Below are 13637 nucleotides of genomic sequence, written 5' to 3'. Positions count from 1 at the left end.
CCTTCCATAAAAAAAAGTGTCTCACACGGCTCCGGGGGGTGAACAAAGGCCTCCTGTAGCGAATCGATGCGTTTTTGTAAGAAAAATATCCATATTCAAAACGGAATAATCACTTTAATCTAGCTTGCGCTCACTGTTGTAAACAGTTGCAAACGTTGGTTTTCACGAGACTCACCAGCACATGCGCAGCGCTGAACTCATACGTCATCCGCCCGGAGCTGCTTCCGTGTACAACTGTTGGCTCAAGCTAGATTAAAGTGATTATTCCGTTTTGAATATGGATATTTTTCTTACAAAAACGCATCGATTTGCTACAGGAGGCCTTTGTTCACCCCCCGGAGCCGTGTGAGACACTTTTTTTTTTATGGATGGGTGCTTTTTATTTCACTTCTTTGGGACTGAAGCACTGCAACACCTGCTGACTGCAATGATAGAGCTTGGAAGAGTCAGGACAATTTTTAATATAACTCCGATTGGATTCATCTGAAAGAAGAATGTCATATACATCTAGGATGCCTCTGGGGTGAGTAAAACACAGCCTAATTTTAATTTTTGGGTGAACTAACCGCACCAAACAAAAAAAATCAACATTGTATTTGGTCCGGACCAAAGCAAGTGAATTAGCGGACTTTCCTGGTGTGAATACACCCTAAAACAAGGAGCACACAGACACATTAGACCATATACGACAACGAAGAAGCACAGGACTGCAAACACAAGGAGAATGAATAGGGAGCAAATGAGGAGGGTAATGAGGGAGACACAGGTGAACCCACTGAAACAATAACGAGGTCACAAGATGGGCGGGGTCAGACAATAGACAGGAGAGAGCACATGACACCAAACAAACACAACACAAGCAATGTGCTCACAGAAAACACAGTGTCATCTGGTGGCCATCATGGGCACACCAGCTGAAGACTGTGACACATTTTCTTATTTCAGTCCATTCCACAGATTTATGTACAATTTCCCCCAAAATAGCACAGTAAATGCAGAAAAACTGATGACTGAAAGATTGAATATATATTTAATGTATATGGTCATATATTTCATGTGTTGCAGTCTGAGTGGGAGAGAGAGAAATCCCCATTTCCTGTTGACACAGGTGTGCGGTCAGGTCTGTGTGTCCTCATACAACAGTTTGGTGCTTTCTTTATTGTCTGTGTTAATTTTGGTAGAGTTACCTTGACAACGGGACTTTCCCACCCTGAACAAAGTGTGTTATGTTAGCATCTAAATCCAGCTTGCTGACCATGGGCGGCCCTGAACCTCTGTCTGATCTGTTTATGAAGACGAGAGAGAGAGAGAGAGAGAAGAATCAACCAACTGGAAAAACTAGAATTAGCAATTAAATATAACCAAAACCCATTAGATTTCCCAATAACTGATAAATAACTTAAAGAAAAAATCTAAAACCTCCAACTCAAAAAAGCATCTGGACATGATGGGATATTAAACGAAATGATAAAACACACAAGCAGTAAATTCCAACTGGCCATTCTAAAACTATTCAATGTGCTTCTGAGTGTAGGTTACTTCCCTGACATCTGGAATCAAGGCTTGATAACACCAATCTTTAAAAACGGAGATAAATTTGATCCTAACAACTACAGAGGCATCTGTGTGAGCAGCAACCTGGGAAAGTTATTCTGTAGCATAATAAATGCTCGACTATTAGACTTCATCACCACACACAATGTACTGAGCAGAAGCCAAATCGGATTTTTACCAAATTACCGTACATCTGATCACATCTATACATTACATACTCTAATTCTAATTCTACAAATTTATTGAAAGCGTAAAATATATGCATGCTTTATTGACTTTAAAAAAGCTTTTGACTCAATTTGGCACCAAGGACTATTCTACAAACTTATTGAAAGTGGCATAGGAGGTAAAACCTATGACCTTATCAAATCAATGTACACTGAAAGTAAATGTGGCGTAAAAATCAGAAAATTGAAATTGAAATTGAGAGAGAGAGAGAGAGAGAGAGAGAGAAACTGAAGAAGATAGATTCAGGTTAGTGAACCATATCTGCAGGTACAGGACTGACTGACTACCCAGCGGGCATGGCAGATGTTTCCTCTTTATATCTACAGAACGGTGAAGCACAAACACATGAACAGACACAAAGTCTTGCACTGCGCAGATACAGAACAGGCTCTGATAATGAATAAGTGCCGCAGCATACCGCCCATATTTTCACTAACAGGTAATGAATGCATTGCCATGAAACACAAACTTGCCGGTTTAACTTACTCTCAGACACTTTGTTTAGAGCTGAAAAGAGTCCTTAGACTATCAGCACGTATATGAAAGAGTATTATTTCTGTGAATGGGGTCAGTCTCACCTCAAACCAAAACATCCTAAAGCTGACAAACTGAGGCAGTGGGCTTTGTTATCATAGCGCAGGTATGACCACACTCTCTGACCTTATTTAGAAGAACCCAATTGCTCTAAGCAAGATTAGCTCAGAATTCACTCACATAGTCTCATGTGAAGGCCAGACATGCATCATGTGTGGTCAGATGTAAGTTCTCTGTCACCCTTGCTCAAACACACACACATATTCCTTGCTGTTCATTCCTTCTCTTAGCACATCAGTGTTGACGCTTTTTCTATCACTCATAAGAACCTGCAGTCAAGCTAAGTGTACATTCGCAGTGTGTTTGTGGTTGACATGTGCTCTTCTTCAATGAATAGAGGAGACAGCCTGCTGCGACTAATTAGCTTCTAAGCATTGGCTGGATAATGATGCACTTGTGAAGTGACGCTTTTAGCAGGGCAAGTGGCGCCACCGCCATCCCTGACACCCAGAGGGCAGGAAGTGGGAAGAAAAGCATGGGAGAGCAAGGTAAAGGAGATGTAAAAGCGTGAATATTATGTATTTACAGTACAGTTGTAAGCCAGCATGTCAGGGCTCTGGCCTTTAGGTGCGCACATGTTCAAGATATGTTGAGCCATGGTGCTCTTGCAGGAAACGGGTTCGAATATATACTTGATCTTCCATAGGTTTTTCCATAGGGATGTCAGTATAACAGTCAGTATTAGACATTTTATTTTAGACTCCGGTTTCAGCTTGTTTTTGGATTTTGATTACTTTTCCTGTCTTTTACTTTTTTACTTTTCCGGAAATGTTAAAATCTTGATGTTTAAATGTTTGAAAGTGAAGGAATTTAAGACATAAATTTTAGTATTGTAACTTGTTTTGTAAACTAAAATAATTATTATAATTATCAAATATTCATTGTCTATTTTGCAGTACAGTTATAAATCACAACAGTAATATGTCTGTCTTCATTTTTATAAAATTGTTAAAACAATAATAATAATAATTATTAACATAATAATATTTTAAATAAAAAAATAATGCAATATATGACAATAACAATATTACATAAAATGAAATAACACAAAAATATTATAATTATAATTATTATTATTTGAGGTTCGTGTCCATTTTAAAGTCCAGATACAAAGTTAAAAAAAAACACTTTTCAAATAAAACTAATTATTGGCTTATTGGTATCGTCCGGAATTGAATGTCAGCACGTCCCTAGTTTTCACATCTCTTGTCATCTCTGACATCAGGAACATCACATGAATGCTAAATGCTTTGCAAACTGGGCCATGCTGTATTCCATCTGCCTCTGTTGCCTCGGTGACATCTCCTTAGGAACAGGTTGCCCCCTACAGCCCATAGCAGAGCGTGCAGCCCGAATCCCAGCCTCTGAAAACAGAAACATAATGATACGGGCCGCATGTGGAATCCGAGTCTTTCTCAGGAGTGGGTTCACACACTCCCCATACGCACGGAGATGTGTGTGGTGACAGGCTTTTGTTTGATGTAATGGCTCTGTCTTGTTGTGGTTAGTGTATGTGTGAGAGAAAATAATGCTGGGTGGGGATGTGGTTTGAAGCACTGTGTGTGTGTTTGCCAGTGAAAAAAAGTTTGTGCATACTAAAGGATTGCCATTCAGTCAGAGCATGTATGGTCCAGAAGGCTTTACTTGGTTTTTCCAGTTCTGCATTGTTATTTTACAGTTTTTGAACACCTCTAGCTCAAGATAAGAGCAGAAGTGTGTGTTTGTGTGTATTGAAGCTTCGGTTTATATATAGCGAAGTTCTAGCATAGGGTGTGTCTTCTTCATTCCTCCAATGCTGATTCTGTGTGTTATACTTCGAACTATCACAAATCCAGCTATGCGTTTTATAATTATTAGAGCTGCTACAGTTACAAACTTTAAAGTTATTGACAGGAACATCCATCTGGATCAATTCACTCGGCAGGTTTGATTTCCCATCATCCTCTCCATTGGTACTTGTATTACAAAATGGCTTGTACAGGGCTAACTAGATTCTCGCTATGTGGTTTTTAAGGAGTTCTGAGTGGATGCTAAAGTGCTACTTTGCTGTTGCTTAAGTTTTATAGTGAGTTTCTAGTCGGTTGCTAGGATATTCTAGGTGGCTCCAGACAAAAATTGCGTGTCAAATCTAGGGGCTTGCGATATTTATCGTCTACAATAATATTATAATTGTTGTTTAAACGATGTGTGAGTGACTTTATCAAGTATGTCACTGACTTTGCAAAAAAGCAAACAAAAACACGTCTTGAAGACCAAAATCATTCACTGCGTGATGAAGCCTAATGCAATTATAATGCCCATATAATTCAAGTTATGAAAGCAAAAATTATCCCTAAATGGATTTTTGTTTTTTTATATTTATAAGATATGATATAGGTTATGTAATATCACACAAGCAAGAGTGACGTTTTCCCGAATATTAGCATATGTGTCCGATCGTGAATGTGATATTGATTTTATATAACAAACAAGAAGTTGAGTGAACATTTTGCCAACAAACAAAGCTGGAGCAGAATATTTGCACATCTTAGAGCAACACTATGGTGTTTTGTTCCTGAATGAATTCGTTTTTGAACAAATCATTTGGGTCAACGATTCAATGATCCATTCATAAAGACAGTCACTTGCTTCATTTCTAAACGAATCAGCCTTTTTGAACGATTAAATGAATCACTCATTAAGGCACTATCCGCCACCTACTGGCAGTTGTAGTATCATATTTATTTATCCATGACAGGACTAAACCAGTCAAGGTGTCAGCACAAAAACACACTCAGCAAAATTTTAATTATCGTTATTGAAAAAAATCCCCAAAAATAGAGATATCATTTTTTGTCAATATCGCACACAAATCACTTTTAAAAGTAACAGCACACCTCTCCTCATCAAGACATGTGATCTGAGGAATCATTCAAGTCCATATTACAAATAGTGAGAGACAAATATCTTAGAGGTTTGTTCAAATAACACTAAGTCTAACACTAGTATGAGCAGCAGTAACAGCGATGGCTTTCTTAGCAAGCACCACTAATTAGTCTTTGCAGCTGAAAAGCAACAGTGCAGTATGTGCCTGTTGTAATGAAGGTTAAAAAAAAGCCGACACAGCGATCTGTCGTTATGGTCAAGCCACTCAGGGAGAGTGTTATGATTGGACATTCCACGCATAGCTTCTCTCACTAGGGTTGGAGGAGCGAACTAGAAGCACTCTCACTCCTGGACGAACAAACGAACGAAAAGCCCAACTATCCATTCTTACTGTAGCCTCCTTCTAAAACAAACACCCATTCTCTCGCCGCAAAGATAGCTTTGGAAAAAGATACGTACCTAAGCCCTAAAGACAACTGTGTTTGCAATAGAAACCCAATTACAGGCCATTAAGTTTTTTTTGTGGAGATCACCCACCTCGTGTTGTCATTTGTTGATTCAGGCAGACTTACAGGTATAGAACCAGTTACTTTCCATACAAAGGTGAAAAAAAAAACACAGCAATGCAGAGCTCAAGACTCTGGGAGGGACAAACGTGGCTGTCGCTGTGAAGAGGAAAGCATGCTGTAATTTACTGCTCTTGTGCCCCCCTCAAGATCCCTTCATTGGTGATAAATCCCATGAACAGAATCCTGAGCGAGGTATCAGTGTGCCCCAGCGATTATTTTCTTACACCACAGGCCACAATGATTAATATGTTCTGCAGAGAGTGTTCCAGAAGAGACACTCCTGAAAGATTTAACGCACTGTTTGTTCTCTTAGCACATTTGATTCTTACTGGCTAATTCTGTGTATCTTCTTAAAATTGCAAACTATGCAAAGGTCAGAAGATTTATGTATTTAATGCATTCATGTTTTCAATACATTAGTAGGGATGCACAATATATCAGTACGATATGTGTTATTTAATCGGTATTGGTTATTATAGGATATTTATAGTGTTCAAAGGTTAAGGGTTGGTAAGATTTTTTGTTTTTGAAACAAGTCTCTTATGCTCACCAAGGTTGCATATATTTGATCAAAAATACAGTAAAAACTGTAGTATTGTGAAATATTATGAGTTTAAAATAATTGTTTCCAATTTTAATATATTTTAAAAATGTAATTTATTCTTGTTTTATCTTTTAACATTGTAAATTTGATTATGCTTGTACTCATTTCCCGTATTTTTACATTTAGATTACCTTTGTACTCATCTTATGCTTCCTTAAAGTTGATCTTTAAGAATACTTATGTTAATAACACTTTTTTAAAATGAATATCTATTTTCATGCTGTATATTATAATGTTATGACACCTAAATTCACTTGTAGCATTTAAAATGATTTATTTTTGTTCTTAGATTTTTTTTACATTTGTTTGGACAATATAGTAGCAAATTTTAATATCAGTTGCTAGATTTTGTTGTTAATTTTGATCCAGTAATATGTCCTACTTCTCTAAATCACATCGTGCTTGTGCTTGAATAACCTCTACATAGAGATTGAGAGGGTAAATAGCAGATGAGAATGTTGTTAGTGGCAAAGACTCATGGGAAACCTGCAGCTCACCTTCTTAAATGACAAATCAATAACTCTTGTCTGCCTCAGAGTCTCATGTGTATTTTATCTGAGCTGGAGTTTAAATGGGTGAAGGCTCGATTTATTATTTAAAGGCTCCATATTTTTGATGTACTGTACTGCTAACAAGCAGTTGAGCTCTGCCCAGGTGAGTCGCAATGTAAATGTGTACTTGTTTAGTGATCGCTTTTAGAGGCATTTATCGGTGTGCCTTGACAGATGTCACTGGCAATGCCCTATGGGGTATTAAGGGGTCTTGATTGTGTTTGCTTTAAATAGAACCTTCTGAGAATCACCTGGAGTTCTGGGAATTCAGCCTTTATCATACAGGTATTACAGAGTAGCAGATTGGAGGCCAGTTTTTGCCCAGTCAACACATCACTTCACTGGGTTAATTGTAAAATCCATAGATGAGGCATAGCTGCAAAACTGATTGACTAGTAGGAATGTAAACTCATTAGGCTAATGGTTTCATAGGCTGACTTGACATATTCATAGTGCTGTGCATGCCGACAACACACGCAAAGATCATTGAAGTTTTCGGAGGAATGTCAGTGTTTGGACAAGTGTATGTGATATTTTAAGAGATAGGAAATACATTTAGCAAGCATTTATATAAGGGAGTAATAGTAGAGCCTTGCCTGGTGGTTAGCGTGCATGCTAAAAATACAATGAGCTGTAGTTCAGTATGCCTTTCCCCCATCATTTCCTGTTCTTTCGGTTTAAAAATGTAGCCACTATTCTAGTCTTCAGTGTCACATGATCCTTCAGAAATCATTCTAATATGCTGATTTTGTGCTCAAGAAGCTATTTTTTTTATTATTATCAATGTTAAAAATAGTTTTGCTGCTTAATATTTTTTGTAGAAACGGGCATATATTATTTCTCAGGATTCTTTGATAAATGTAAATTTTGATCAGTTTAATGCATCCTTGCTAAATAAATGTATTAATATGCATTTCTTAAAAAAAAGTTCTACTGACTGCAAACTTTTGAACTGTAGTATACTGTGTGAGAAAGCAAGTGATATTTTAAAGACAAAAGGTGGTTTCCTATATTAAATTAGCTTTTATATTGTCATTAGGCTAAATAAATCCAAACAAATCATTAAAATATTATCCAGAAAATATATACTTTCTATTTCATTTATTAAATATTTAATTTCTGTTTAAAAGCATATTCATGCAAATGTATTTGTATAGTGCTTTTCACTAGAAATATTGTTCCAAAGTATTGTACAAAGTAAAGCAGAAATTCATATAGGAGAAATGTATTAAATAAGAAATAAGAGAGAAAATAAGAATTTTTCACAAAATGATATACAGATTTTTATTTTTATTTTTTCCTGGCCAGAAAATACCTAAGGGCCAGACATTTAAAAAAAAAATATGCATAGTAATCTTTATTTTTTATTTATTTACTTTTTTTTTCTGAGCTCTGACTTTTCTATTTTGAGGCACAGATGTTAAATGTTTCATGCTGTCTTGTATGTATTTTTATTTAGTAGAGTTTGTTCTTCCCGTGCCTTTACACAGTTTTAGCTTATAGCTCCTGCATAATGTGAGCTATTCCTTTCTTGGTAAAGCGTTTATTTAGTCACCTTTCCTGTGTGTACCTCCTGAAGGCTGTAATGAAATCTCTCATGTGGAACGGCGGAACAAGGCTCGTGGCTGTTTGTCATGGATCATTCACAGTGAGCTCTCACACTCTCTGCTGTCCCTTTACTTCTTACTTCTGCTGACTAGCCACACCGCTTGCTTCCCTTGGCTGAACAGCCTGATGGGATTGGTAGCATCTCCTTCACAGTACACCGAATTGACTGTTGTGGTGATCCGTGCATCACTCGGATAGGTTTGATAGAACTTGTGGCTAGTGAGCGATGGGTCTATCTTTATAATTGTGTGACACTTTTCTTTTCATTTTGTTAATTGACAGCTTTTTTTCAACCACAGCTACATTGAGACTCTACTTTCAGGTACATATATAGACACCACAGGTCTTTGCTGTGATCCATGACCTTAAAACCAAAGATGGAGCTTGAAAGAAAGAGGTTAAGAGGTTTGTACATGCACAGAACAGGTGGAGAATGAAAGTGCAGCCCAGAGAAATAAACAAAGATTGAGAGTGTGAGAGAGAGAGAGTTGGTTAACGTGTGCAACAAAAAGCACAAAATCAGCTCAATGTAAATGTGCCAGATAAGCCCAGTAGAAGAGGTGTGTGTGTGTGTGTGTGTGTGTGTGTGAATCTACGGCCAGCCCCTCTGCTGACTTTGCTCCTCTCAAAGGAAAATTGATTTGGCCAGAGAGATGTACTTAGATGAGTGGAAAAGAAGAATGACGGAGAGTGAGAACAGCAAGAGAAATGGAGAGAGAGGAGGAGGACGAGGAAGGTTTTTCACCACACCTATTCCTTTCCCTGCAAAAAAAAAATACACACCTGCTGTGTATGGTCAACAAGGATTCACACATATTACGATGATAATCACTACCAGTCTCTTGCGTCATATTCATTGTGTGATGTGTGCATGTGTGGATACCTGTATTAGGAAAAATTAATGGAATTTTTTTTTTTTTTTACCAATTAAAGGGATAGTTCATGCTCTTGGAACATTTACTCACCTTCACTTTTCTCCAAACTTGCAAAACTTTCTTCTGTGGAATATAAAAAGATATTTAGAAGAATGTTTCAGCTGTTTTTGTCAGTGGGGTCCAAAAGAACATTGAACCCCACTGACTTTCATTATATGGATATTTTTGTTCCACAGAAGTAACAACAACACAGGGCGAGTAAATGATGAAAGAATTCTCATTTTTGGGTTAACTATTTTAGGGATGGGTCACGATTTTCGAATATTCGATTAGTTGATTTAATTATAGAATATCGAATAGGTTGTGTGATTATTGTCTTAAAAAATTTCCCCATGTTTTCCGTGCTGATGCGGTGGTGACGCGTTCATGTTGCGCTGCCAATAACGCACCTAAAAGCTGTCAAAGAAGACATTGTCTCACGCACACACCCTCTATCTCTGTTTATGGGTGTTTGTGCGTGCATGTGGGGGAGGGGTGTGATTTTCGAATAATAGTCGAATAATACCCAGCGATTTTCGAATATTATTTTTGCTTGGAATGCCCATCCCTAAAAATAATACAGATTCCTCAGGTGGCCACAAACTCTTCAATCCGAGACATATAGAAGTGCTAGATGTTTCCTGTCGCTGGGTTTGAAAAGTCTCCCTTTTAGCTGAATTTATAAATCCGAGCATTCAATTTCTGCTTGATTTATGCATGCTCCATTAGAGGCCTTGTCCTGCCAGCACTTACCTTTACAGAATGAGAACGTGTTAGGTGAGCTTACCGCTCCGTCATCCGCTGTTTTAATAGAATGTCAAATCACACTTAGCCTAGCATGCAAACACACACATTACTAATTAAGGCCGTCTGGCCTGTTACAGAAAATCAATGGTGTTTTAGCTCGATCTCTCTCTCTCTTTCTTGTGCTGCTGAAATGGAGGTCAACCTGTCCCTCCTCTTTGTCAAAAAAGTAAAGAGGCATTTAATCATTACAAAAGGCACACCTATAAGAAGATATGTTTCTAGTATTGTACAGTAATGATCTCACAATTACAGCACCTTGATCGTCATTACATGTTAGAGATGATATGATTACACCGTCTGACTGTGTCCACACCGGACCGTGTGGCCACAAATGGTTTTAACACGAGCCATTCTGATTTATTGATTCAATCTCAAGTGATTCTTTGTCTTGTTTCATTGACTCACTGAAAAACGCAGGAGCTGCTCCACTACTATTTGGCATTTAACTGAATTATTCCCTTAAGTACACTTCATCTCTCTACATCTCTTTAGTCATCTCTCCCGCTTCAACAATTGGTTTCATCTGAGCTGCTGTGTCTCTCTTTAATCTTGTAGTCATTTTCACCAGCAGCGTCTTTCCAGAATTCAAGGGTTTCATCAAGCCTTCTGCGGTTTGCAAGCACTTGCAGGCTCCATATGTTAGCATTCTCTTTAAGTGTTGTGTTTTCTCTGTGTCTTTGCAGTGAGTAACTACAGTCATGTGCTGGAGGGCCAGTCAGACTCAGATGATGACGATAAGCTTCACATCGTGGAGGAGGAAGGGAGTCTCCTGGACGGGGCTGACTGTGACAGTGTGGCCCCTGATGATGACCCTAATGGGACCGTCGACCCTGACGGCAGATGGGATGATGGTAAGCCCGCCCCATTGTGATATATAATTGGCAAGAAAGCTCTGTTTATCGAGACTCATTTCAAGTTCACCTGATCCTGATCAGACTAGTTTCTCAGGGAGTGTTTGCATAAGACACGTTTTGCATTCAAAAACAGCTAGATAGAACAGAATGAAGGTGTATCAAGATGCATATTTTAAAAGTTAGACTATTTTTAATTTGACACGTTGTCTTAAAAATGCAAGCCTGTGGCAGGATGCTCCAAAAACAGTGCTAGAAGTGACGCAACAGCCTAAGACGTCTGTCTGAATGTGTGTGGCTGTGACTGGGATGCTTTAAAGGGGATGAATTTAAAGATGCAACTTCTGTAATCAGAAGAATAAAAAATGTATACTTTTATTCTGCAAAGACTCATTAAAAATTGATCAAACGTGATCATAAAGGCATTTATAATGTTACAAAAAATGTGTTTAATTAAATAAATGCTGTTCTTTTGAACTTTATTTTCATTAAGAATCATGAAAAAATTTATCACTGTCTCCTCAAAAATATTAAACAACCATTTTTAACATTGATGATAATTAGAAATGATTCTTGTGCACCAAATCTGCATATTAGAATGATTTCTGAAGTATCATGGGACTCTGAATACTGAACTGCTGGAAATTCAGCTTTGTCATCACAGGAATAAATTATATTTTAAAAAATATTAAAACAAACAGAGTTAAAAAGAGTCAGGAAATAAGTTATTTTAAGTTGTAATAATATTACATATTATTGTTTTCATTGTATCTTGATCAAATAAATGGAGCATTGGTGAGCATAAAAGATTTCTTTCAAAAACATTTAAAATTCTTACCGACTTCAAACTTTTGAACAGTAGTGCAAAAATAAAATAAATTAAGTAAAAGAAAAAAAATCTAAATGCAGCGTTCTCAAACTTGTGGAAAACCTGTAAATTAAAAGAAATTTAAAAAAAATAACTAACCAAAAAAATAAATAAATAAATCTCCAAAGTTCTAAATAAGCAAAAAGTCAAACATGGGTATTCAAGAAGTGTAGGAATTGTGTCGATAAACTAGTTGACTTTACAAATTGACTAGTCAACCATCATCAACACTATAACACTTGGAGGTTTTATGTTATTTTAAGGGAACGTGAAGCGTAATCTCTCTTACAGACACTAATTGAGATGATTCAACACCATTCCTTTGCTGCCTTTCAAGCACAGGTATTTCCTTCAGAAAATGCAGACTTAGTTTTTTATTGTGATGGTAAAATATTGGCTCCATCTGGATAATAAGCCTTGATAAAGGGTGACTGGGATACAATAGAGCTCTTTTGCTTTCGACGAAAGGCATTTCTCCTGTTCCTGGGCTAATATATATTGCCTGCAGTGTGGGGATTGTTAATGCTGGAAGAGGTGAACACAAAGTCTGTTGTGTGTGAGCTACCAGGGTGCTATTGTGCATTAAGCTTAGTGTTGCGGGACGCAGGCATCATGGCAGGTAATATACCGCCACTATAACCACGGCAACTGCTTGCACTGCAGCTCCTTGTTCAGTTTTTTCATTCGGTACATTTTCTACTCTCTCCACTCTGTATTTCAAGGTTCGCCCCAGAAATTCATAGTCCTCTGTCATTTTAATTTCTGCCAGTATTCATTCATTCATTCATTCATTCCTCTCTCTCGGCTTCTCTGTCAGTTCTCTGCAGGACGGAGCTTCAGTGAAGAAGAAAGTCATTGTTTTTGGCAGAGCTCTCCAAACATTAAACACTTCACAGAAACCAGAGTTAAGAGAGAGGGACTACATACACGCTCTCTCTTTCTCTCTCGAACACTTCTTTTTTAACTCCATACCACCTTCATCTCTTTGTAGTCTTTCTTTGTCTGCCTGTTGCTTCTTTGTTGTAGCTTTGAATGAATTGTTGTTGTGAGTCTCTAATGTTTTCCCAGAATTCTTCCTTTTAACATGTTACACCACAGGATCCAAGCACCTGTTGCACCTTTTCTTCTTGATTTCGTAGCTTTTCCCTCTCCATTGCCAAAGGCTCGGTTGCAGCAAGAGGCCCATATATACGAGCCATTACGAGGTGTGTCACATAGAGAAATTGGTCTGCCGAGATGTAATGTGCATTGTTCTCTGTTCTCAGATGTCGTGTTTGAGTTATATACACTTCTCTGCCTAAGCTTCCCATCATTCATAGAGCTCAGGGCTGTAAAGCAGCCACTAGCCATAATGGTTCAGCGCTATCAGTCCAACTCTCACTCTCCATTTCGGGCTACCCCACACCTTTCATTATTTTCTTTTTTCTTTCTTTTTATCTTGGCAACGATCTCTGTTTTAGAGTACCACCTCGCTTAGAGACCGTATGGCTGTCTCTCTGTGGTCTCTCTGTCTGTGTTTGTTTTAAGGCTACAATTCTTGTGCGCCCCTCAACCTCAACCTCTGCTTTTACTTTCCCTCCATCCAAGCTATTTTTCTACGCTTCTTTCTTCACGATCAGATGAC

At 37.8% G+C, this 13637-nt stretch overlaps 1 protein-coding gene across 1 annotated transcript in view; it reads left to right on the top strand.

Annotated features, from left to right (window-relative positions):
• Positions 1-13637, top strand: part of LOC107727309 (zinc finger E-box-binding homeobox 1-like) — a 59999-nt gene that overhangs the window by 33311 nt on the left and 13051 nt on the right. The window contains exon 2 of the mRNA XM_016537143.1: positions 10978-11145. Within this exon, the coding sequence (XP_016392629.1) occupies positions 10978-11145 (168 nt within the window). The remainder of the gene's footprint in view (positions 1-10977; positions 11146-13637) is intronic.

The sequence above is a fragment of the Sinocyclocheilus rhinocerous genome, unplaced genomic scaffold (genome assembly GCF_001515625.1).
Source record: "Sinocyclocheilus rhinocerous isolate Xijiao unplaced genomic scaffold, SAMN03320098_v1.1 scaffold186, whole genome shotgun sequence".
NCBI classification, from domain to species: domain Eukaryota; kingdom Metazoa; phylum Chordata; class Actinopteri; order Cypriniformes; family Cyprinidae; genus Sinocyclocheilus; species Sinocyclocheilus rhinocerous.
Note: the sequence above shows the minus strand (reverse complement) of the source record. Positions and strands in the feature narration are given on the sequence as shown.